Source organism: Amphibalanus amphitrite, unplaced genomic scaffold (assembly GCF_019059575.1).
Source record: "Amphibalanus amphitrite isolate SeventyFive unplaced genomic scaffold, NRLGWU_Aamphi_draft 000044F_arrow, whole genome shotgun sequence".
Lineage (NCBI taxonomy): Eukaryota > Metazoa > Arthropoda > Thecostraca > Balanomorpha > Balanidae > Amphibalanus > Amphibalanus amphitrite.
This window is the reverse complement of record NW_024881540.1, coordinates 292690-318633: the sequence shown is the minus strand read 5'-3', so window position 1 is coordinate 318633 and position 25944 is coordinate 292690. Positions and strand designations below refer to the sequence as shown.

Genomic DNA, 25944 nt, shown 5'->3' with positions numbered 1-25944 from the left:
TCCGGCTGCCACTTTGTATTAGTTTAGCTGACGGCGGCGAGCTCGGCCTCCGACGGCAGCTGCGCGACATTGTCGTACAAAAAAACACGCCGATCGACGCCGTCCGGCCGGCGAGTGGTGCGTGCGCCGCCCGCACCCGCACACGGCCACAAACATATCCAAAACTGCCCCGGGAGTCAACAGAGTTTTTGCTCACGTTGAAAGCAACGTCTCGGTAAATTGTAACAACGGTAGACGACAGGCGGGCAGCCGGTCAGGCCACATCATACAAGCCTGTCCTGCCCCGCCAAGGCACGCTTTAACACAAGGACCATTCGAGCCCCAAAAATAGGGTCGCCATCCATCCGTAATAAAAATCTAAACATTACAAACATTATGACATCGCCTCCTATTTCGAAGACTCGAATGCTCAGTCTTAGAAGCGTTCTTATGAAGACGGGTTTGCCCTCTGTCTGGCGCGCGCGCTCTGTCGACGTCGACCGCTGAGCGTGGCCGTCTCGCCACGTCCGAGCAGCGTCCGCGCGTGGCTGGGTGTGGCCGGGCAGACCAGGGCGCCGCGCCGGCCGCAGTCGCGTCACTACAGACGAGTCACCTGGGCGCTGTGACGACGGATCGTCCCGGACGACGGACGACGCAGTGCAGACCGCCGAAAGAGAAAGAAACAGGGAGAGAAAAAGAAAGAGAAAATGAAAAGATACAGAAGGAGAAAAGAAGAAAGAGAGAAAGAAGAGACAGAGAGTGAGAGTTAGTAAGTATCTATCAGACCATGGAAATCTCACAGCAGCAGCAGCTATACAGTGGATTCGGTATATAGGGCCGGCCCGTGAAGTCGGTACAGGGCCGGCCGGGGCGCCGCTGAGGGCGCAGTCGCTCTCTCTGGGCGCGGGTTCACACACCGGCGTGGACCGCAGGCGCTCTGCTCGGGCCGCGGTCTCACTAGCGCCGCGCGCGCCCCATCGCACTCCATTGAGCAATCTGGCCTGGCCGCGCCGGTGCGCTGACGAGGCGAGTTAGTGACTCCCTACGGAGCCCGGCCAGGGGGCGGGCGCGCCGCGCCGCGCTGCGCCGAGCGCGCGGCGGGCAGCCCGGGGCCGATTATACAATCACCCAAACACATCTACACGCATTCACATACTATCTGTCTTCAGCTCTATCAGTACCGGAGGCGCATTAGGCTATTGGGCCCGGCGGCGCGGCGCGGGCCGGGGGAGGGACGGACGGGGGGGGCGCGGGTCAGTGCGGCTGCCACACCCACTTGGGCTGCGGCGGCTGCTGGGAGGTGTCCATCAGCTCCTCGGCGGGCGCCGCGCCCATGGGCGCCGGAGACGGGAACGCCAGCGGGCCGCGCTGCGGCTTCCGCGGCGAGCGCGGCCGGAACGCCATCGGCCGGTTCATCTCCTCCAGAATGGACGGCGCCACGTAGGTGAAACCCTGCGGGACGGCCGCGACGAGCCGGTCAGGTATAAGCTGATCCAGGGGCAGGCCCCCAGTCCAGTTGAAAACCCGACCTAACCATCAACACCGGCTGATCTCCAGATCCACAAAGTAACGCTTCAAAAGGCGGCATTGCAGCTGCCTTATCAATAAACTAGTGGAAGACAGGCACACAATGATGAATACCATTACCAAGTAAACTATGATCATATGAATTAATCCGACTATGCCAAAGCAACGGGAAAAAGTGGTCAGAAATAAATAAGGCAACATACCTTTTCAACAGCATATATTCAAGAGCAATGACACCCCAAGCTCGCATCACGAGTACTCACCTCGAAGACCAGGTTGGCGCTCTCGGAGAGGTGCGAGTCGTCGGGCGAGTCGACAGGCGGCTGGTTGGTGAACCGCTGGTCGAACTGAGACGTGTCCTCCTCGCTCGTCTGAAGGCAGCGGGGGTAATAGATCGGTCCCAGTTCCTCACCCACAGCCAGTGGCAATAGTCCCAGTCCCTCACCCACAGCCAGTGGCAACAGTCTCAGTCCCCTCACCCAAAGCTAGCGACACCTGTCTCGGTCTCAGTTCCCTCACCAACAGCCAGCGGCAATAGTCTCAGTCCCCTCACCAACAGCCAGCGGCAATAGTCCCAGTCCCCTCATCCACATCCAGTGGCACTAGTCCCAGTCCCTCACCAACAGCTAGTGGCACTAGTCTCAGTCCCCTCGCCCAAAGCTAGCGACAACTGTCTCGGTCTCAGTTCCCTCACGAATAGCCAGTGTTGCCGGATCAGTCTCACTCCCAGTCCCCCTCACACAGACAGCCGCACCAGTTTCAGTTTCCTTATCAGCACAGTCACCTCACTCAGTAAGAAGTACCAGTCTCAGTCTCAGTCTCAGTCCACTCACCCGCAGCCGACACCAGTCTCAGTCTCAGTTCCCCTCACTCACAGCCAGCGGCACCAGTTTCAGGTTCCTTATCAGCTTAGTCTCAGTCTCAATCCTTTCAGCCACAGCCAGCGACACCAGTCTCAGTTTCAGTTCAGTCCCCTCACCCTCACCCACAGCCAGCGTCGGTTTAATCTCAGTCTCGGTCACGTTGCCAACCGCCAGAGGCACCACAGAGATCTTATATACATATATCTTATGCATATAAGATCTCTATGAGAGGCACCAGGAGTGTCAGTCCCCTAGCCCACAGCCAACGGCACAGCCCGTCGCCCACAACCGCGGTCACAAAAAGTTGAAGTATCACGGACTGCTATAGTTAAAATATTTTGTATGATAGGCGGAAAGGGGATCTTATATTCCACCGGGGGCGAAGGAGCGACGCCCACTAGACTGATCGTAAAGAGGCGACAAGATGCCTGTCACTCGCGAGGCTGGGTTTGAAGGAGCGACCGAGGGCCGTGAGCGACTAAGGCAACCAAACTCACGAGGCTGGGTTTGACAGTGCGACCACGGGCGACTCATACAACAACTAGCACTTACGAGACTGGGTTTGAAGGGCGGCTCGAGCTGCCGGTTGGCCACGTCGGCCCAGTTTGTGTTTTTGAAGAAGGGATGTGTCTTGATGGGGTCTGCGTCCTCGGGTCCGCTGCCCAGCCGCTGCTTCTCCTGACGCTGTGAGCAGATGACGGAAGGTTACAGTCGGCACATAGCCATCGCAACGAATACCAGATGATTCGAAACCCGGCCACCGAGACCACTGAACTAGCATGAGCCACGAATTATGTAAATTAGGTTAGTCCCGAGAAGTAATGTCATTGAGTCCTAACTCTAATACCGTGCCATTTGTAAGCAGCCCTTTTTATGGGAGCGCACACTTCGGAACCGATGCGCAAAGGTGCTTCATTTTTAAGCAACATAAGCGAATGTGCACCCATTTCTACGGCAGCGTAAGTAAATATGCACCGATACACTGGACGAGGTGTGCTATTAGTACTTGTGCCGGTAACCGGCAGCCCTGTTGCCGACCGGTACAGCGTCGCAACCCGAGTCGGCCACCAGCGCAGCAGCTGACCATACCTTGAGCAGCTTTCTGACGAGGTCGCGCGCGTCGGCCGTCAGGTAGGGCGGCAGGTTCAGCTTTCCCTTGAGGATCTTCTCCATGGTTTTCTTGCGGTTCTCGGCGGTGAAGGGCGGCGCGCCGGTGAGCATGTCGTACATGAGCGCGCCCAGCGACCACCAGTCGACCGCCTTGGCGTGACCGGTGCGGGTCAGAATTTCCGGCGCCCTGCCGCCAAAGCACGACTTGGTAAGGTCTCATTCCAGTATCAAACGCACAGTGCACACGATACATATGTGATACACAGCGTCCGGATATAATTCATGGTTAATATGGGATTCTAGCGTCACCCTGACAAAGAGAGGCGCGTGGGCAGCAGCGTATTGAGCAAATGACGTAGACGACGCAGATGACGTCTCTCCGGGATGACGTAGATGACGCATTTCCGGGATGCTCATCGTACTGAAACGTCAAGACATTGAACAGAATGCGCCAAGGTACGGCACATGACGCACATGACATGACGACATGACGTCTGCTACAGTGGCTCTGTGTTCGGCTGTCAATGATTTCTAACTTATTCATTTTCAGCGTGGTAGAAAAAAACGGTACATAGGTGAAGCAAATCAGACTATTTCGTGCGTAAGGATGCCGGCCAGCTGGCTGAGGAAACAGTGACATCTAGCTGAGAAGTGAGAACCCAGTATCAATCAGACAGCACAGCACCAACAAAGAAACAACATACAATGTAAAATGTTCGATGAGGGGGTTCGATGAGTCTAGTGAATGAGCCACACAGTAGGAGACATCACGATTTCCATCAGGTCAGGGTTAACACAAGTCCACTGTTGGCATCTTTCGGAACTTGATCGACTAGGGGAAGTGACATTCCAAGACAGAGGTCGATAAAATGCTTGGAGTTGCTCCAACGAACATCTTAGTCCCATCACTGTCTCCAACTTAGCCCTCGCCTGGCGGGGGGGGGGGGGGGAGCAGCCTCCCTAAGTTTTTTGTTCGCGAATAGCGTAAAAGTTGGTGTCGCGTAGCGCCGCAAAATTTGGCACAGCGTCTGAGAATGAGCCTTTTGCTACCTATCCTGAAAATTCATTGCCATCCGCCGCGTCGGCACACCGGTATCTCCTTACCTTATCCCCACACGGCCTGGACTCCCCAACTCACACTATCATACTACTGCATACGGTGACCGGTCGCACGGTGGATCTGAATGCCTACGTTTTCGCGCCAAAGTCTGAAACAACTAACGATTATCATCAGCTTAGAGATGTTGAAATTTAGCATTTTAAAGCTTTTAATTCAAAAATTTATATGTGTGCTTTAACGCACTTGTCCTTATTGATTGAGAAAAGGGCGAACTTTTTATCGTATTACTTAATACGAAGTAGCGCAATCGAAGTGTGATTTCGGTCCACTGTGCGTTTTCAGGCGCGCTCGATAAAACACCCAGGCCTGGAGAAAGTTGGAAGGGTGATTTTCTGATCCTCCTTACTACAAAATGACCCTAAGCGAAAAAATGCCCGCAGGGCGCTGCCAACACGTGCCAGCGGCCCTGCTAGTAAGGGCGAAAATCATTGTATGTGTATGCGGAGCACACCCTTAGCGCTATGATGGCTCCTCGGAGACACCTGGAGAAACCTCTGCCGGCAGAAGGGTCAGGTCCCTCGCAGACGGCGCGGCACGGCGAGAGCTCAGCGGGTGGCCTAGCCGGAAAGAGGATAAAAATAGCCGACTGGCCCGACCCAGCAAGTGGTGACCGAAGGGTGACCAGGAGTGAATGAGGGAGCATACACGCGGTACCGAGCAGCCGATAACAGCACCGGACGATTAGAAAGTCATAAGTCAATGCTGTATTTTAGGCGTAAGGAAGCATCCATGTAGACGGGCGGACTGTCTCCAGCTCTTCGAAGCATTGCTAATATCTTGCTCCAACGAGCGTTGGCACGTTGGAAGTTTTATCGACCACTGTTCCAAGACCTCTAAATAAGTAAGCAGCTCCCACTGGGGACCGAAAAAAAACAATACGGTGACACAAGTGTGCCGTGCCACAGAAAGAAAATATGTCAGTACACACACGTCGTGACTCACATGTACTGGATGGTGCCGCAGACCGAAAATCTGCAATTATACACAGAACCCACTCAGTGACGTCTCAGACTCACATGTACTCGATGGTGCCGCAGAATGTGTGGGTGACCAGGCCGTCCTGGATGCTCTCCTTGCACAGGCCGAAGTCGGTCAGCTTCACATGACCAGTTGCGTCCAGCAGGATATTCTCCGGCTTTAGATCTCTGCAACACAACAGAGAGCGGATGACTGAGTCAGTATATCTGTCGGTTCCCAAACCGTCATCTGGGATATATGGATGTAGACACTATGTTTTAGGAAATCTTTCACTTTATTTCAAGTTGAGTAACAAGTTGAGCCCAGGAAAAGCATGATTCCATCACTGTGGCAGCTGCAGTGGTCCCACGTACTCGGTAAAGGGATGAGAGCTTCCTGGATAATATCCAGATGCTCCATATTGTTTTGCCTCGGAGCAGAAGGATGAAGAGAGGGGGGTATTTGAGACAATCGGAGACAAATATGTTGAGACCAAAGCAAAGGTCCCAATTAATTCGATAATCATTTAGCATTAAAACAATAGATAATGCATGTCTTATCCTCAGAAGAACATGTCCTGTAGCATCAATTAGCGAAACAATTTGCTACATGAGCAGCTTCCCAATCACGCAATCATGCAGTCATACTCCTACTCGGTATTGAGTGTGGCACGCGCCATCGATCGGTTCTCGCCGCCAGCGGGAAGGGGAGCAACAGGCGGCGGCTCGGCTCGGCGGCGGCTCGGCTCGGCTCGGCTCGGCTCGATGGCCGACTGGCTGACGTCAGCGGTCCACCTGGCCGGCGGCCGTTTCACGGGCATCGATCGGCGGCGCGCGCAGTCGCCGTCCGACGGCGCCGGTCGATCGGCCGCCGCCCCGCTCAGCAGCCACATTCGCCGCAATCCGGTGCCGTCTCAGCCAGCAGCTGGTGAGGTGAGCTGAGCCAGCCACGCGCCGGTCGCGCTCACAACGCCCCAGTCACCGCCGTCATGGGGCCGGAGACGACAGCCGAGGACGAGAAGGCCCGCCTCATCGGCGCCGTCAAAAAGGAGGTCAAGCAGCTGATGGAGGAGGCCGTCACGCGGAAGTTCACCCACGAGGACTCGGCGTGTATCACGGCACTGTGCGCCTCCGTGGACGCGTGCCTGTCGCACGGCCTGCGGCGACGCGCGCTCGGACTGTTCAAGACCAACTCCACCACAGCGCTGCTGCACAAGATCGGCCGCAGCTGCGAGGCGGCGGCGCTCATCTCGACACGGCTGCAGGAGCTGGAGACGGCCGAGCCCGGCAGGCGCAGCTCCAGCAGTGGCGACTCCAGCTCTCGGATCAGCCCGCGGCCGCCACCGCTGCTCAAACGCACCTCCAGCCAGATCGGCACCCGATATCTCTGGCTTCGGCAGGCGCTCTTCGAGAAACAGCTGGCCAACATTATCAACTTCCTCGTGCAGAACAGCAACCAGTACTACGAGCGGGACGCATTGATCGCCGACCCAGACTACGGCACCATCCTGGGCTCGCTGCTGGTGGGCCCGTGCGCGCTCGAGTACACCCGCATGAAAACCATCGACCACCTGTGGTCGGACCCGCCGGCCGACGAGCTGGTGCAGCGCGCCCGCATCTCGACGGCGCCCTACAGCTCGCCCAGCACCCCGCCGGCCGGCCGCCGCCCGGGCCTCCAGTTCAGCGGTAGTGCGCGCACTCGGCCCCTCAGCGTCGACGGCCTCAACGTGTCAGCGAGGGATTACGTCGAGTCGCTGCACCAGAACAACAAGGCCACTCTGCTGTACGGCAAAAATAACGTCCTGGTGCAGCCGCCGCAGCAGGCAGCGCCCCTGCCCGGCTACCTGTCCCTGCACCAGCTGCCCGACTGTTTGGTTATCAAGTGGACACCCAACCAACTGATGAACGGCTGTCACTCGGAAGGCGGCGAGCCAAATGACAAGGAGAAGAGCGCCTTCTGGGAGCACGCACTTCAGGTGCGTGTTGATGAGATCGTCTATCTGCACTGTCACCAGCAGGCTGATACGGGCGGCACGGCTGTGCTGGTAGCGCACGACGGCGTGCAGCACCCGCCGGTGCTGTTCCCGCGCGGCGGTCACCTGCTGGCCTTCCTCTCCTGTCTGGAGACGGGCCTCCTGCCGCACGGCCAGCTCGACCCGCCGCTCTGGTCGCAGCGCGGCCGCGGCAAGGTGTTTCCGCGACTCCGGCGGCGCGGCCGCGGCCGACTGCCCTCCGAGCCCGCCCCGACCTCAGGCACGTCGACCAGCGATGAGGAGGCCGAGGCAGCCGACTACGTGTTCCGCATTCTGTACTCACAACGTCCGCCGGCCGTCAACTCGCAGGAGCTCATGTATCCGTCGGCCAACCGATGTGGTCCGCTCTCCTGGCGCGCCACCAACACCAAGCTCTCGTCGTCCACCATGTCAACTTCATCCACGTCCTCGGGCAAGAGTCTTTCTATCTCAGAGACGGACACTCAGGTAGCCAACGACGTGTTTCCCGAGCAGCAGTCGACGCCTCCCAAGCAGCCGCCCGCTCCCCTGCCGCCGCCACTGCCGGAAGGGGAGCAGTTGCAAGACACTGCCGAAAGCGACGGCCAGGTGTCGCCCAGCATCAAACTGGTCTGTGACAGCATGCGTCGCCAGATACTGACTCGCGCCTTCTACGGCTGGATGGCGCACTGCCGTCACCTGCGCACGGTGCGCACACACCTGGCAGGACTGGTGAGCGCTAACCTGGTGTCGCCCCAGCAGCCAACTGACGCCACCTGCGGCCTAACAGGCGCTCTGTGGGACGCCTGGGGCGCGGACGGCTCCTGGCACAACCCAGACGAGGTCTTTCGGCACGTCTACTTCGGTGGTGTGGAGCCTGAGCGCCGCCGCCACATATGGCCCTTCCTGCTCGGACACTACGCATTCGATTCGACACCAGCCGAGCGGGAAACGCAGGACGAAACACTGCGCCACGACTATGAGAGCATCATGTCCGAGTGGTTAGCTGTGGAAGCGATCGTGCGCCAACGGGACCGAGAGCTGGCGGCCACCAACATGGCTCGCTGTTCGCAAAACAGTGTGGTGAACGACGGTGCCACCGATGGAGACGCAGCCACGCCCATGGAAACAGTGCCGGAACCAGAGTCGGAGCCAGAGCCTGAGAAGGAGCAGCGTCCTCCGTCTATCACCGAACCGGAGGAGGCAGAGGAGGCGCCGGAGGCGACACCGCAGGAGCCTGAGGTCGAGGTCGGCGAGTCCTCGGAGCACCTGCGTGTCGACGACGCCGTTGGAGAGCCTGGGTCGGGTTGTGGATCGCCGGTCAGCAGCAATGGAGGTGTGTACGCCAACGAGCTTCTCGACGCCTTCGCGCTAAACCTGCACCGCATTGAGAAGGATGTGCAGCGCTGTGACCGCAACTACTGGTTCTTCACGAATGAAAACCTCGACAAGTTGCGCAACATAATGTGCACATATGTCTGGGAGCGCCTTGACACGGGCTACATGCAGGGTATGTGCGACCTGGCGGCGCCGCTGCTGGTCGTACTGGAGGATGAGCCAATCGCCTACAGCTGCTTCTGTCAGCTGATGGAGCGAATGAGCGCCAACTTTCCTCAGGGTGGAGCCATGGACCAGCACCTGGCCAACATGCGCAGCCTCATCCAGGTCATGGACAGCGAAATGTTCGAGCTGATGCACCAGAACGGCGACTACACACACTTCTACTTCTGCTACCGCTGGTTCCTGCTGGACTTCAAACGCGAACTGGTGTACGCTGATGTGTTCCTGGCATGGGAGACCATATGGTCGGCGAGCAGGCTGGTGTCGCCACACTTCGTGCTGTTTATCGCACTGGCACTGGTCGAGTACTACCGTGACATCATCCTCGACAACAACATGGACTTCACAGACATCATCAAATTCTTCAACGAGATGGCCGAACGGCATGACGCAAAGGCCGTGCTGAGTATGGCACGAGATCTCGTCACACAGCTGCAAACCCTCATCGAAAACAAGTAGAACAGGACTGACAGTCGACCTGATACGGCAACTCGGTCTAACGCACACCCGGCACATATGAGAGCAGTGGTGATTCGGTGGAGGCGATGCAGCGTAGTGATTGGTGGTGCTGTGGCATAAATGTGGTGAAGAGGCACCAGCTGGGTGAGTTAGAAGTGAACCAACTGAGATGAAAAGTGAAAGCCGTGGCTGCAGAAAACTGAAGTGTGTCTGCAATTAACTAATAGCTATGGCTTAAGTGGGCTGAAAAGTGACTACAAGAGCATGAAAGCTGTGGCTGCAGGGACCGAAGGAGTGACTAAAAAGTACCGATAGTGCTGCCGCTACAGGAAAAGAGAGCCGCGGCTAGGACGGACTCATAACTGTAACTACAGGGGACTGAACTGTGGCTGCAGGAAACTGAATTATGGGTGAAATGGAATGAAAGGTGCGGCTAGATGGTAGTGAGAGTTTTAGTTGCAGGCAGTGAGAACCGTGGCTGTAAGAAGCTGAAATGTATCTATTTACCACAGCTGCAGCCACAGGTGAATGAGTGTTTTGAGTGCGGGAGCGACAGTTGCGGATGAAAGGGACCGAAAGTCGGCTGCAATGGGCTGGTGTGAGTGTGCAATGCGTTAGCCTGTGAGCGTGTGTGTTTGAGCGCGGATCAGTCGGTACAGGTGGGCAGGTGCCATATGTGTTGACCCACAGGCGGAGGCAGCTGGCCTGTCCTCTCGCGATGCGCTGTGCGCGGCTAGGTGGTTCTAGCGGGTCGACAATGGCGGTCTCGTGTCTGCTGTTGCGTTGCATTGCATTTTATAGTCTATCATTCCTACGAGTCGACTGTGTTCCGAGTCTGTTCTGAACTTTGATATACGCCTGCTGGCTGTGCGACACGAGCAGCGCAGTCTTGTTACGTTCTGGGCAGCCTGTTAACTAGTCCGATGTCAACGACTGGCCCGTGCACCACCGCGACTCCTCACTCGCTCTCTATGCTGGGTCTGACTATGCGCTGTCTTTGGGCTGGTCCGTTTCCATCCAGCGAGGGCGCGGCTCCCCACTGTCGCCTCAGAGACTGATTGAGCGGCGGTGCGCCAGGCGAGAATGGCGACGTCCAGGAGGGAGTCCGTGTTTATGTTGTGAGGCGTGTCCACTGTGGAGGCCGAGCGCGCGATCCCGGCCGTCTGTCCAATACAATGCTGTCTCTGGTGATCGCAGCTCTGGACATCGCGAGACCGGGCGAGTGGAACGGTGCAGTGTGCAGACAAGACCGGAGGGAATCGCCAATCGGTGCAGCGGGACACGGGGCAGGGTTGCGACTTTTATTTGGTAGCGTAAACCAAACATTGACAGAATGGAAAGAGCCAAGGATATTTGCAAAAATTTCAGTAACCGACGCCGATAGTCGCTATCATTTACGTAGGAAGATTAACAAACGTTATACATACAAACGACACTCAAATCTGACGAAAAGAAAAGAAGGAAGAAGAACACGGCATTGAAGCATGCCACCTCTGACGGCTCCATCAGAACGTATAGCTCTTTCGGCTCTATCAGAGCGGAGAGCTCCGCGCGATCGGAGCTGGTGCAGTGCCGCCGGACCGGCGAATGGCCTCGGCAGCAGCCGCGCGCAGTGCGACCGATAGTCGCCAGGCCAGATAACCAATCGGCCCACAGCCGCCCTGGGGCCAATCATTTACAGGGAACTGCCACAAACGTCACTGACTGAGCCCGTGCACTTTACCGATGTCTTTTGTGTGTGATATCCTCAGTTCATGCGTGTTCTCATCCAGCTGAGGAAACAGCAGATGACATCTCTTCATATCAGAACGAGCGTAATTTTCAGTACATATCCATTCAGACCATATTTTAGGTAGCATGCTACGAAAGAGAAGATGGAAACAGACAGGATCCAAAACTGGATAGGGAGTTCACTCTGGGGCATTCTCAGCCGAATTATTCATCATATTAAAGGGCGTGAGATTTGAGCACCTGAAATCAGTGCAGTTTTCATCTGCATCGACTCTGAAACGCTCCAAAACACACTTTCTTCACCAGTGATGTGCTAGGCGATACGGCGCCCGCCGTAGTGGCTTGAAATAAGCACGCGTCGGTTCAGTGCCTAGGGCAGGCGCTGCATTGTGTGCAACGACCGTTACGGTGGTGCTACACAGAGCTGATATGAATTCATAGCGCGGCACCGGACATCCCGATAAACTAGACAACACCTTGTCAAGCCATTGTGAGATACCGCTTATCTGTATAGGAATTAGGAAGAGTGCACCGTCAGAGGCCGTCTTTAGATACACATGTGTCGTGTGGGCCGTGTTGTCGCGGAATATCAGGGCGGGCCGCCCCATCGATCGACACAGTTCCGCAGACTGTTGTGGGTGGCACTCGATGAGCTCACCGCGATGTCATTATCATACCATATTCAGGCTGGAGTGCGCCACCGATGATCCCTATCTCATCCGTGACCGATCATACTCTGCGCACTTTGATAGATCAACTGCACCGCCCCGGTAACGCGTGTGGAGTTGGTCGAGTGTTCCTCAGTGACCCCAGAGCGGAAGGAGCCGGCATCACGTCACAAACTCACCAAACTATCCAGAGTTCGAACTATGCACTGTTGAAGGAAATTACTAGAATAGATTGGAATATTTTACATAATAAGCTCCTTGCAGAAATATGTGCCAAGTTTGCAATTGTAGTTGGTGCATCACATTACATTTGGTTACAGTGTTCTAAAATTGGATATTGATTGGGTGTGCCGATGAAGAAAAAAATCCTAGGATGAGAAAAAAAGGAAGCAAATAACTGAAGTATTTTTGCAAAATGGTGTAATGCCAATTTTTATACCAACTGATAAACCAGGATTTCATGTCAGGATCTTAACAGGGTGTGAAACAAAAGGATGTGGGTGCATCAACTGTCAAGTGACATGTAAACTGGCTGTTGGGAATACATGAATTTTTTTTCAGAGATGAAGTAAAGTCGGTCATTCATATTTTAGGGATGAAAATATTTTCGCCATTAGGTGTGATTTGCCACCAAAAAGTCTGAAAAATGGAACACTATAACTTCTTGACACGAATTCACACTCAAACTTCATGCTGAATGGAGTGAAGTGAAACACGGTAAACAAATGAAACATTGCAGAGTCTGTAATGCATAAGTGCAAGTCATTAAAAACATGGCTACGACGGGGCCGAGACCAGTTGCGCCGACGATGCTCTCACCTGTATATGATGCCCTGCAGGTGAAGGTGCTCTAGCGCCAGGATAATCTCGGATAAGTAGAAGCTGGCCGTGTCCTCCATGAAGATGCCCTCTCGCTCCAGGTGCATGAACAGCTCTCCGCCGGACAGGTACTCCAGGATCAGGTAGAGCTTGCCGCCCGTTTGGAACGCGTACATCAGGTCCACGATAAACGGGTGCTGTGAACGGCAGAGGGCGCCCGTGGATGAAAAACTGACGACAAAATACACGGTCAGGAAGCGTCAGGGGCGTAGCTGACCGACCACACAGTTTATAGCTGGTACGCTCACGTTTTCAAAGTTTTGTTACGCTTTTCTCGACGTCTTTAAACCTACTTTGTTTTCCTTTATCTTTGCAATCATACACTGTGAGAATAAGGTAGACTTAAATCATATGCAGTCTTTTATTACTAGTATTTAAAAAAAATAAATTAGCACATAAAGTCAGCCGGCAGTGGTACCGAATAACATCTTGTTATCTAACGTGCATTTACGAATTGTTAATACTGATTGGTGAAGATATATCGACTCGGGTAAGTGGGAAAATTGAACAGAAATAAGAACCCTGCAAGAACAATACATCGTTACATACACTGGCGGAGCCAGAAAGGCGGTCTCGAACACTGCAAGAGGGAGGGGGAGTGTGCACAACCCAAAAAAGCTTCACCAATTAAAAAAAGCTCCTCGGATTTCGATTCCTTATGCGCTGCTGTGCAGTTTAAAGCAAACTCTTCCCCATAAAAGTTGTGTACTTTACCTTGTATTCTATACATACGTAAATTTTCGTCGACTTTGGGCGTTGAGGGGTGTGGCATTTGCCCTAGATCTCCCTGCCCCCCCCCCCCCCCCCCAGCCGCTAGTGGTTACAGAATTCATCTTGTTTCCAGTGACGTTATCACTGTATACTAGAAAACAATGGGCGTGATGCGTGATGGCTCGAGCCGAGCGTGGCGGCTACTGACGAGTGAGGGACGACATCCTGCCACTGTTATGAGTCGACTGTGCTAGTGTTGTGGACTGTGGTACACTTCTTTCCTGCTATGTCGGTGTATACTGTATAGTGTATACTCGTAAATTGATCATGGGATAGCAAGCTCGAGAGGATATGTAAATGTTTGCGGCCAGACGTATTATCCCCTTCTATCCAGAACGCGGCCCGAATGCCGGCCACACTAACATGCCGGCATATGAGCATTTCCAGTACATGCGCGCTGAATTGGTGAGCGGCCCACCAGCCGGCGGTCGGACATGATGTGTTGGACATATTCATAAACACGGGCCGATCTGTGCCAAGGTCAGCAGGGCAGCCGGACGGCCCGTGATGGCACTGAGGGCCAGTCGAAAGAGAGCAGTGCGGAGACAGGGGTTATGTACAGCTGGACCAAGTCGGCCTATAAACGTTCGCGAAAATAATTTCAAAATTTTATCACACTATTCACACGAAATAGTGCACTTCTCTGCAGTGTCAGATGTCTGTCTCCAATAGCGGCATCTGTTACAGACCAAGACGAAAATCAAGACGAAAAAAGTGTTGTACGGACTACGGACGTCATAGAAATTATGTAACTTGTAAAAACGAGTAATTCATATCGTAGCAATGCGTGAAGAAACAACGAGTCTAAGAATATTACGCTTTACGTGTAAAAAGGCACTACCAGCTCCATAACGATCGTAAAAATAACTGCTGTGTCCATTCCAAACCAAATCCGGACAGCGTTGCACACGAGGATAGCTGCCGCAGCGGTCAGTGATACTGTTCGGTGACGGCGTCGCGGGCGAGATGAATTCGGGACGGGCCGCGTTCGGATACGCGTATACTCGTACGCTCAACGCTCGGCTGTATTCACATGACGGCTGTATTCACTGACGCATTCACAAATCGCATCATTATATCGATAGGGAAGGTGGAGACCAGAACAACAAGCTTTGATTGGCGACAATTCTGGGCACTGGATCCACTTTTTTAAAGTATTCCGAATAAATAAACTCAAATTCAAGGGGCAAATGAACAGCATAAAACAATAACAACGAAACTTAATGCTTACACGCCACGTTGTGCGTAATAATCGAAGAAAAAGTTACGCAATAAGAAAATGATCTCCGCTTTTGGACACATCCACGGAGTTCGCCTTTAACCGACTTCCCCACTCCCTGCGCCAATCATAGGGGCGGGGACAAGCACAGGGATGGACAATACCTCTCCCCAGCGGCCGTGAGCTTATCCGGCGCGGTCAGACATCGCAGAGACAGCATCTTACCTTGACTGCTTCTAGGATGTTTCGCTCCGCCTTTGTGTGCGCCGTGTCCTTTTGATTCCGAACGATTGTCGCCTTCTTCAGCACCTTCATAGCGAACACCTTTCCGACATATTTGCCACTAATCTTCTTCACCTGGAAAACCTTGCCATAGCCGCCCTTTCCCAGGACTTTGCGAAGCTCGAAATCTTTGGGGCCGACCCGCTCCTTGCCGATATTGACGGTGCTCTCGTTCAGGGCCAATCGCTCTACGCCTTCTTGACTGAAACGGGACAAAATTTGACTTATCGGACAGTTATCTAACGGATAATTTCCTAGTAAATGCACCGAAAATCATGTATTCACGGCAAGTGAAATTATAAACAAAAGTCATGAGAGTGAAGCTGCGACTTGCATGTTAAAATAATAAAAAGACATAACAGTGCAGCAGATAGTGGCGTGCCGACCATCTGCGCAATGCAGCTATGGGAGTCTATGATGGAACACTACGGCCCAGCTCCGTAAACACTGCCGTTACGCGAGCCGGTGCCATGGCTGACCCACACACCAGGCACGTGGCACGCGACACACATGACACAGCTAGAGGCACCAGCCGCGGTGTGAGATGTCAGATATCGTACCTCAAGAACACCTTTTCCCGAAAAGCTGCACATGTTGGTAGGGATATGAAAGCAGCACATGCTGATACAAAACGTTTATCGTAGCCGTACGGCGAAAAAGTTCCGTTTGGAACTATGGAACGACAACGAAAACAGCTTTACAGATGCTCCGACAGATGTTGAGCCTAGCGATGCCCAATCAAATCAACATTTTAGAATATGAACATGAACTATTATTACCTATTTGACATTCAATTTCCTAAAAAAACGCATCGATGTGTCCGATCGAAACAAACCCAATGATATCAGTAAGTCGTTTAATTTATTTAAAAAAAAAAACAGGAAAAGCTCACACTAGTCTGACGTGGGATAACGGTTTTAACGGGCAGCACCGCATGCACTTACTTCAGAAAGGCGTTCATGTCGGGCTGGTGGTCGAACTCCTGAAATGGAAATTATATCGTCAGATATATTGAGGGAAGGCAAAATTGCATAGTGAGTCGACAGCGATTGAACGCAGCCGTAAAGATCGATTGTCTTTTCCCAGGGAAGGGGGTGTTTCGGCAAAACTTTTCTGCATACCTACGCATTTCTGCATCTTTTCTGCATAGGTTACCAGTAAGATGCCTTTCAGGGCGACAAACGAGCGAGCGAGAGGGTGAGCCTTGCACGTGCGGAATTGTGAGGGGCTGGGGGCACTTCCAACTGTCTTGTGCACGGCACCCTAATAACCTGTCTCTAGCGATGTGCCAAATTTGGGGGCAATCGGCTCAGCCGTTCTCGAGATCTGGAAACGGCACCCTGCACGTGCGCACGTGCCAGCTGTGTCCCAAACGACTTTTGCACGGCACCCTACTAAACGGTCCTCCGCCGTGTACCAAATTTGAGCGCAATCGGTTCAGCCGTTCTTGAGATATGAAAGCGAACCCTGCATGTGCGCACGTTCAGCACCACCCCAAGCGTGAAAGATGGGAATGCATTGCCTGGTGAGTGCCTACCTACATACATGCAAAGTTTTAGCGCAATCGGCCCAGTAATAACCGAGATATTGCAATTGTTTTTGTTACCAAACTGACACCCCTTCGTTTTGCGCGTGACACGTGCATAAGGGGTCACCCACATGCATCGGGAATAGTCCAATACTTGGTAGAAGGAATGAAGCTACTAGAGATGTCAATCGGATACCAACTTTTTGGTATACCGATACCAAACCGATACCAACTTGGTATTTGGTATTTCAATCGTAATGTGTTTGGTATTTTGTTGGTATCATAAACCCTCACTAATGTATAAGAGGCTAAGAAATCGGTAAAAAGTTGGTATTTCCCTCAGTTTCCCAAGTTGGTTTGGTTTCGGTATTTTTCCGTGGTTTTGGTTGGTATTTGGTTTGGTATCGGTATTCGGATTTTCTGTAATTGACATCACTAGAAGCTACCCTACCAAAATTACTGCCAGTAACTCAGTTTAGTAGTTGCGGAGATATAGGTAACCATCGAAAAAGCGTGATCACGGCCGGCCGCTCATTCTCAGAAGTTTCTGCTACTCTTCGTAAGAGTTCGCTCGCTCCGCTCCCTCGTAATGAACATTTCATACCCAGACCTCCCACGGTCAGGTCACCAGGGCACGTCAATAGACCTCACTTAAGAAAAAGTTAAAATTTTTGCCTCAGCTGCACCGAGTGACGAATCAATTTGACACTTTCAGCGATTGATAAGAGCAACGATATGCAATGCACATGAAATGTATATCTTGGAATTTCGATGTCGGTGACCTCAGGTGAGTTCAATTTGACGACCTCTCCATTAAAGTCAATGGGATAAGTTGAAATGCGCCTCTTTTGGACGAACTCCATACTAAGCACTCCCAAACATCTGGTTACGGATCAAAATAAAGTACCGAATCAAATGATAGCACTCGAAACCCCTCTTTATGCCCCTGCGGTCATCTCAGGTCATGAAAGGTATCCAACAGTTTTCGCTAATAAATTTTGATAGAGGCATGCCAGAGCGGTGAACATCTCTTATGTGTTCAGCTCGACGGTAGATCTTTTCCGGTCAGGCGATGACCTAGACCTGAGGTCAAATTTCAAGTTGACCTTTCAAGGTCAAATCATAGTGCATTCGACGTGTCTCAACGAGAGGAACACATAGCCGGCAAAGGTAGGCTCGTACAAGTTTCGAGTCAAAAGCTATTGCAGAAAAAAAAAACGTTTCCGCATAAAAACGACCATTTTCGCAGTTTTTGTCTTCTGCAGACTAAACCGTTAACCTTAAGTCAAAGCTGAGGGAATTACTCACAAAGAACGTTAAAAGGGCCGTCAAATGCATTTTTCTGCAGCGCTGTAGCTCTAATCATTTCCAAGTTATGCGCCGATTTGTCGAAAACTATCGATATAAGCGAAATTTGACCTTCGATTACCCCTGGTGGCCTGACCTCTCACCTGACCTGAAAATTGACCGAAGTTATTTGGTCTATTTTTACGCTCTTTCAAATCCCACCTACTGCGTGTCGCTACGTCGCCCAGGAGCCGAGTTAAAAGGGAGTGTTCACCCCTCCCCCCGGCAGAGCGCGGAACGAGTCTCATTACGGCGCACATGCTATTTTTTTTCGCATAGTTCTAGCTCAATAAGTGGTGAAACGGCGCAGGGGTCGTGCCAGTCCCCTCGGCCTGGACGTTTGTGGAAAATTGTTGTCCTGCCAGGTTTATGCTGTGATTGTAAAATGACCCACTGACCTGAATTCCAATATCATCAGTGCATGCATCAGAGGCAAATAATGTAACTTTTCCGTGGTAAAAACAAAAACAAAAATATAGACTGTGAAACGAGACAACTTCAGGGAGTTTGAAGCTAGGCAGAACAAAATTAACATTTGAGCAGAAAGTTAGGTTAGGGGAGGAAGACTCATCCAACTTATGTTGTTAGATGATCCAACTCCAACTTGCCTGTTCGACATCAATAATGTCATCGTCGTCGGACACCTGATCCCTGGTGTCGGACTCATGGAGCTCCATATCAAACACTCCGACTCCTGCACCTGAAACAAACACACCCGGATCAGCAACTCCCATCTAAATCAATTATGACTGCCCTATTGAACCGCGCCCCACTGGCATAGGCGGCGGAACGGGGAGGGTACAGGGGCACCGTGCCCCCTTCGATTTTGGCATTTTAACATTAGCCCTATGGACGTTGCAGGGAAAGAATGGGACCAAAAGTCGGCAGTGCCCCCCCCCCCTTAATTGAAGGTGTTCCGCCGCTACTGCCCACTGGGGCTCCTAGATTTCTACGTAACGCTGGGGGGGGACGTATGATGTATTTAACACCCCTCCCCTTCTAGCTCGCCTTCTGAGCCACATACCGACACGCGGTAGGCGGCGTATGAAGAAATTGTTTCAGTCATTCTGAGGTCAGGTCCAATTTCAGGTCACCAGAGGTCACCAAAGGCCAAATTTCGCATATTTCGACAATTTTCGACATACCGGCACATAACTTGAAAACGGAGAGAGCTGCATCGCCTCAGAAAAGCGTAGTTGATAGCCCTGTTAACGCTCGTTCTGTATTATTCTGTCTTCAGATTTGACCTAAGGTCAACCGTTTTGCCTGCAGGGGAAAAGGTGTTAAATAGATGATAGTCGCAGAAACGTTTTATTCCGCGATAACTTTTGACTCAAAACTTGCAAAAGCTTACTTTCACCGGCATTGTGTTCCTCTCGTCAAGACGCGTCGAATGAACAATAAGTTGACATTGAAAGCCGAGCTTAAAAATTTAGTAGCACTCCTGGGCCACGTAGGAATACGCGGTCAGCTTCCACACGCGGTCACAGGATCAGCTTCCACACGGAATCTGGTGACACCACCTCCAGGCACGACCCACCGGAAAGAAGGCGAGCGGCAGCGGAGCGCGTCCTGGAATCCCTGCCGCCCACGGACTCAACTTACTACACTGACGGTTCCACGGAGAAGGGGTTTGGAGTTGGCGGAGGGGGAGTTGTCCGCTTCGAGCAAGGCCGAGGCAACGCGACCTGGAGCGTACCGGCCGGCAAGTGGTCAAGCTCGTACCGGGCCGAGCAAGTGGCTTTCCTGGCAGCTGTGAGGGACGCAGCGGGAGCCCCAAAGGAAGTCAAGACGACCCGCCTGTGCACCGACTCACTCTCACTGGTAACCTTCCTCAAACATGGTACCAGAGGGCCCGCCCCAGAAACCCTTACCGAGATATGGACAGGCCTGAACCATCTCAGTCGCAGAAAAGTGAACGTACAAATCGTCTGGATCCCTGGCCACGCAGACATCGCGGGAAATGAGCAGGCAGACCAGGCAGCAAACACCGGAAGGACCCTCCCTCAAGAAACGGCCAAGATCGACCTCCCGTCGGCGAAAGTGGCCATCCGTGGTGTGTGCTGGAAGAAATGGTCTGGCACGTACCACACCACCGTGCCCCCGGAGCACGCACACCGGAGAGCGACGGACGGGCGCTGCCTGAAGTATGAGAGTGAATGGGCCAGACGGGATCAGGTTCTGCTCCATCAGCTGCGAGCGAACCGCTGTCCACTACTCCAAGCCACACTAGCCAGATGGAACAGGCCGGACACCGACGGCCTGTGTCCCGAGTGTGGCGTGCCGGAGGACACGGAACACGTGGTCTGTGAATGCCCTAAATACCAGGCGGCGCGGTCTGCGCTCCTCGGCCACACCCCGACACTGACGGTGCTACAAGAGGACCCGGACGCGGTGCTGAGGTTCTTCAGGAGGACTGGCCTCCTGCCGGAGGCTCGATGATCGGCCCGCCGGAATCGCCGGACAACAGAAGAAGAAGAAGAAGGAATACGCGGAAGACAGCATTCGGGAGAGCACCAAAATATTGACGAAATCACTTCGGTCACTTTTTTGATTAAGTAAAAGGTCGGGTCACCAGAGGTCATTGTAGGCAAAATTTCGCCGAATTTCAGGTCGAATGCCGACAATTTCCAAGAAGCCAACGCATAACTCGGAAACCGATAGAGCTACAGCGCCGCAAGCGCATTCGATAGCCCTATTAACGCCCTTTCTGGGTAATTGTCTCAGATTTGACCTAACGTAACGGTTTTGCCTGCAGGGGCAAAAACTGCCAAAATAGACAATTTCTTTCGGAAAATTTTCTGCAATAACTTTTGACCCAAGCCTTGTACGAGGTTACTTTTACCGGCATCGTGTTCGTCTCGTCAAAACGCATCGAATGAACTTTAACCTGACCTTGAAAGGTCAACTTGAAAATTTGACCTCAGGTCAAGGTCATGACCTGACCGAAAATGGTCATGTTGCATATCAGTCGATTCGTATCGTCGAGCTGAACACATCTAAGGCGTTTTCATCGCTCTAGCATGCCTTCATCAAAGGTTATTTGCGAAAAACTGTTAGATACCATTTGTGACCTGAGATGACCACAGGGGCATAAACAGGGGTCACGGACACCATTTTTGTGTTCAGTGTGTCTAAGTTACTTGTAATGCAGTGTTTGGGAGTGTTTATAATGACTTTTGTCCAATAGTGGCACATCTCAGTATTCTCCCATTGACTTATAATGGGGAGGTTGCAAAATTGACCTGACCTTAGGTCATCCATTTCAAAATTCTGAGATAAATATTTTGTACGTGCTATTGCTCTTAGCAATCGCTGAAAGTTTCAAAGCGATCGGTCACTCGGTGTAGCTATAGCAGACATTGCAACTTTTTATGAGGTGAGGTCACTTGAAGTGACCTGGTGACTTGACCTTCAATGACCTTGGTCTGAAATTTTCACAACATGTGTAGAAATGATGTCTGATAAGGTGTGCCAAAAACCACAGGGGGAGGGGGTGCTCAACCCCCCCCTCGCCCCCAGCAGGACATGGGTTAATGCATTTTTAGAGAGTACACAGTAATTATACACAAGGCAACATTCTTTGATTCAATTACCTGCTACCTTGCACCAGGTATGTAGCTATTATGTTGGCTTTAATTATGTTTTTATGCTATAAGCTATCTGACAGAAGTTACATCAAAAGTAAGGTAACTGACTGTAATATTTCAAGCACAAAACTTTTTATCAAAACTACCCCAAACATGTTGTCTTTGGACTTTTTTAATGCTGATGGACCAAAAAAGAAGTTTTATTGGTTTTTACAGATAATATGCCACTGGCAAAAGGCCAGGGATGACTAAAATCTGATGCATGTGTAGTAGGGCGGGTCGATGAAAAAAGTTTTCAAGTGAAGAGCGATTTTCCTACGGGCTGATCCATAAAACGGTTAAAACATATTTTTTGCGAATTTTTGAAAAGGAACTGGGCGCGCCGTACACGGTTTTTCGAGACCACTTTTGCTAATTTTTCTCGTTGTTTGCAAAATTTAGTAGGAAAAAATCGAGAAAGATACTATATTTACCACTTTCCTAGTTCTACATGCTTACCCCCACCTCTTCAGAAAGTTTGGAAACCCCAGTGGCAGAATCGTGCTCAGAATAGCGATTAGCATCGGCGATCTGAGCGCAACGAAACCAGCGCCATCTATTGAGCGAGTTTGGCATAACATTGGTTTTGACGGCTTTCCGACCGTTAAAAGCTGACGCAGCCGCTGCCAGGGTATATTGCCGCTGCCACGTCGGGTATATGGTGTTCTTTGGTGTTCCTAAGTGTCTGGTGTTCCTTATTTGACGCTAGGTGAGTTGTACCCATTTGATCCATATACTAAGTTGCTCCGGAAGCTATACCTATAGTGATTTCGCCAAGAAAACAGCGAGATGCTTAACTTTGATATATGTTTATCAGTTAAATTAAGTTTTGCAGACAGATAACATCAGTCCAAACCGTATGTTCATTTTTTAATACAATGTAGCCAGCCACCTTACCGTCCTAGGACAGAAAATCACACTTCGATAATTGATTCAAACGCCGGCATGAGAGCGCTGCATTGCGTCCTGATGGCACACATAATGTAACTGAGACGTGCTCTCTTAATAACAACAGCGTATGCTGCCTAAGTTAGGAGCCGGACGGCTCGCTCCACTGCCTGAGTAGTGAGTATGGGTATGCACCGGATCGAAATTAATTTGCTAAGCAGCGGGTCGAAGGTCACCCTCTTCCAGCGAGATTGCTATTGGTGACTCTGTAACGCGTTTTTTGGACCGATCTATGAGCTGCATGTAGTGCATGACTTGTTTATTGCAAAATGCTGATAGAATCACATATCTTTGTCTCCTGCCTCATTCACTTCCTATACTTTTTTGCCGTAAGTGTCTCGAGTCTTTTTATCACCATTCCTTAGTTCAGCAAGCATCGCAGCGTATGCACTGTTTGCTGGCTGTCTGTATCGGCTAGTGGCAGTCCAAAAAAGTTTCCTAGAGTGAGCCCGGTACTTATTCCTGTCGATCACTGGGCAAATGACACAGACCGATGAGCTGAGAGGTCTCGCAATAGCGGGATGCTTTGGAGTAATCCGTCTCTGCAATGTACTCCGTAATTTCGGACCACATTGGGACATAGTGAACAACATTGAACTCGGTGATAGTTCGAAGCTGGTCAATATATGTTGCATGATGGGCGATCGCGACGGAATACGTAACTTGCAAGCTGCCAACGTAAGCCATTTTACCAAATTCAAGGGCTCAAGCTTCCTTACTGACAGCTACCTCAGGATTTGTCAAGAGGTGACGTCTGCTTCCGGGCTGTTCAGAAGTGTTCTCTGATCTGGACTGCATGGCGTTGCCCGAAACGGCACGAACGGTTCCTGCTCGATGCACAGGCACTCTTAGTAAATGGTCCACTGATCGGCGCGGCTTTAGTCCAGTGGCTTTTCCACAAGTCTTGTAAACTTGTTTAATAATTTGGCCCTTGTCTGATTTTGGTGTAAAATAGAATAAGCACTGACTACCGGCTCATTTACTGAAGCAATATGCTCGTCCAGCAGGCTCGTCCTAGCCGATGATCCAGCACGGCTATCCTATTTATCATGATAAACGACGCATCCTTATGAACGTAAAATGCAGAAGGGCATTTCCTTTGTAATCACTTGCCTATCCGAGAACAGAATGTGAAGTGTCACCGAGGACCACCACGCGGCATTAGTTCCGTTTCGACATGGAGGCTCCTTTCCACTAACTGCAACAATGTCACATGATTGGGATCACAAATTGCGCCGGCGACCGCTTAGCAGCTACTACTGCGGTTATTATGAGGTCAGTTTCCCTCAAAGCTCGATGCTCCACTGCTTGTTGCGGTGGCCCAGCCCCAATAGGTCATCAAAATGGGCTCTGATGGTCCGATGAGAACGCGCGACTCGGGCAGTGATATGATACGCGGATCGCCGATCAGCAGGATACCTCGCAACTCATCCTCAGTCTGCTGTCAGATGAAGCCGGGCTAACTTAGTACTTATTCTGCAATTGAGCTGCTACTGTTCAGTTCTAACACTAGGTTTGCATTAACAAAAGGTTAAATTTACATGCAAGAAAATAATCGAAGCCAAAACTGAAAATAATGCTGCTGAAGTCTCAGCGCAGAATTAAATGACTAATAGGTCCAGCGGACACTATCGCACTTGGCGAATAATGGCTGTGCTAAAGTCAGGTGAACCCCTAATATGTAAATTTCATGGCTAATTTAATTGCAATTGACAGCTTTCACGCTATATACGCTCCTGTGCCTCACGTTTTTTCATCAGCGTCCTAAGATCGCATCAGCAGAATGCATATTGTCTCGACCGACGCAGGTTAACAGTCCTCTCAAGAGATGGCGCTGCAATCGAGTTGCGGAAAACCGATACAGAGAGCATGGCACCATGGCCACAGCTAGAGAGATACAGCCAACAGACTTACAGAATAGGTTGAGGAATAGCTGAAGTTTCGAGGTATATATTTGAAAATAATTTATTATATGATATTTGTGCTCAAAACTCGCGTGCAGTGAAAATGTAGCGAAAAACCCGGTTGATTAATTGGCTGCGGCGACCCGCAACCTCAACCAAAAAAATGAAAAAAAATCACACAGTCTTCTTGTGACATGCTCCGTAGGAATTTCGGTCTTCATTTTGTGTCCTCGAAAAAAAGTTCTCGGATGACCCGCCCTAATGTGTAGTGTATTGTAAAAAATCAAGAGTTCCTATTCAGCATTTTGCAATGCTTTATGTAAATATAATGTAAGTAAGCACACAAACATGCTCCACATTATTTTCTACTGAAGTCAATTTAACCAAAAGAAGAATAACCAGCTGCCTTCACCTTTAATGCCTTAAGAGTCCCTCAAGTTCAAACAGCCATGAGAAAACAGCCGATGAAAAATAGCCACAGACCAGTTGGGAAGGCTGAAAGTTTATTAAGACAAAATTTGTCCAAATGGAAAAATGAGTGGTTGTTTCTCACATCGGTGGTTACTATTTGTAGCCGCTAAATGTGAAGGTGATCCAAAGCGACTTATAGCTTGGCCTAAGTCTGCATTTTTTCTGCTGATGTAGTGGCCTCTGGACTATTGTGTTTGGAAACCATGTAACCTAAAGCTTAATGATTCATGAAATTCAATACTAACACACAAGCATGATCTTGATAGCTCTTATGATTTGGAGACAGCTGTTTGAATATCACAACTTCAGACATACGACAACCAAATAAACTTATTGACAGTCACAGAATTAAAAACAAAAATATTTGAATCAACAAATATTAACAAGCAATTACCAACAATGTTCACCATGGAAAAAATGAGCATAAAACATAGAAAACAGATAGGTACTTACTCATCATGAATGCTTGTGTGATCCCTTCTATGCCAACGATATTTTGATGATCTTCAAGCACGCACTAAAAACAACATGCGAACCTTCTTCCAAATAATCATAAGTTTACAATATCAGCTTTCTACGTGGATATTGTCCTCCACAATGTGCATATCCCTTTTTTCTCTTTACAAAAGCGCACCTTCCATAAGTCGCATTGCGCCACTCACACGGCCGATCTGACACGAACAAGGATTTGATATTGAGGGTCATTAGTATCGTTAAACTACAGTCCTTTTTAGAGGATTAGGTAAATGCTGTGATTCTAAGGTATGTCGTGCTTGTTGGATTCTCATTTTTCAAGCTTCGAATTTTTTTTTCAAATAATACCCAATGAGTCATAACAAAGGAACCGTTTTTACCAGAATCCCTGAATGAAGTCGGAATGTTTGATTGATTGAATGGTTGCTGATAAATGTTTACGAAGAAACGGTTATATTTTATGCGAATCTTTTGAGAGTATTCTGTTCAGAAACTTTGATAGGAAGATTTTATGTTTTTAGTAAAGGC

The 25944-nt window shown here is 50.9% G+C and overlaps 2 protein-coding genes across 2 annotated transcripts; one reads left to right on the top strand and one right to left on the bottom strand.

Annotated features, from left to right (window-relative positions):
• Positions 1-25630, bottom strand: LOC122377403 (ribosomal protein S6 kinase beta-1-like). Its single transcript, XM_043357402.1, has 11 exons — positions 25396-25630; positions 18599-18690; positions 16060-16097; positions 15059-15317; positions 12784-12980; positions 5616-5744; positions 3459-3666; positions 2922-3053; positions 1770-1877; positions 1256-1431; positions 1-599 (listed from the first exon to the last, which is right to left on the bottom strand). The coding sequence occupies exons 1-11, from the start codon at positions 25400-25402 to the stop codon at positions 578-580; spliced, it is 1368 nt and encodes a 455-aa protein (XP_043213337.1). The 5' UTR covers positions 25403-25630; the 3' UTR covers positions 1-577.
• Positions 6420-10756, top strand: LOC122377402 (small G protein signaling modulator 1-like). The gene has a single exon (XM_043357401.1). It carries the CDS (start codon positions 6545-6547, stop codon positions 9563-9565), a length of 3021 nt encoding a protein of 1006 aa, XP_043213336.1. The 5' UTR covers positions 6420-6544; the 3' UTR covers positions 9566-10756.
• Positions 25631-25944: the final 314 nt, after the last annotated feature.

Bases quoted from the DNA above. Each gene is read 5' to 3' on its own strand.
- LOC122377403 (XM_043357402.1), bottom strand. The intron at 12,981-15,058 runs GTAAGATGCTGT...TGCCGTTCACAG, and splicing joins ACATCCTAGAAGCAGTCAAG to CACCCGTTTATCGTGGACCT. The intron at 1,878-2,921 runs GTAAGTGCTAGT...CGCTGCCTTCAG, and splicing joins CGCCCTTCAAACCCAGTCTC to ACGAGCGAGGAGGACACGTC.
- LOC122377402 (XM_043357401.1), top strand. From the start codon at position 6,545: ATGGGGCCGGAGACGACAGCCGAGGACGAGAAGGCCCGCCTCATCGGC.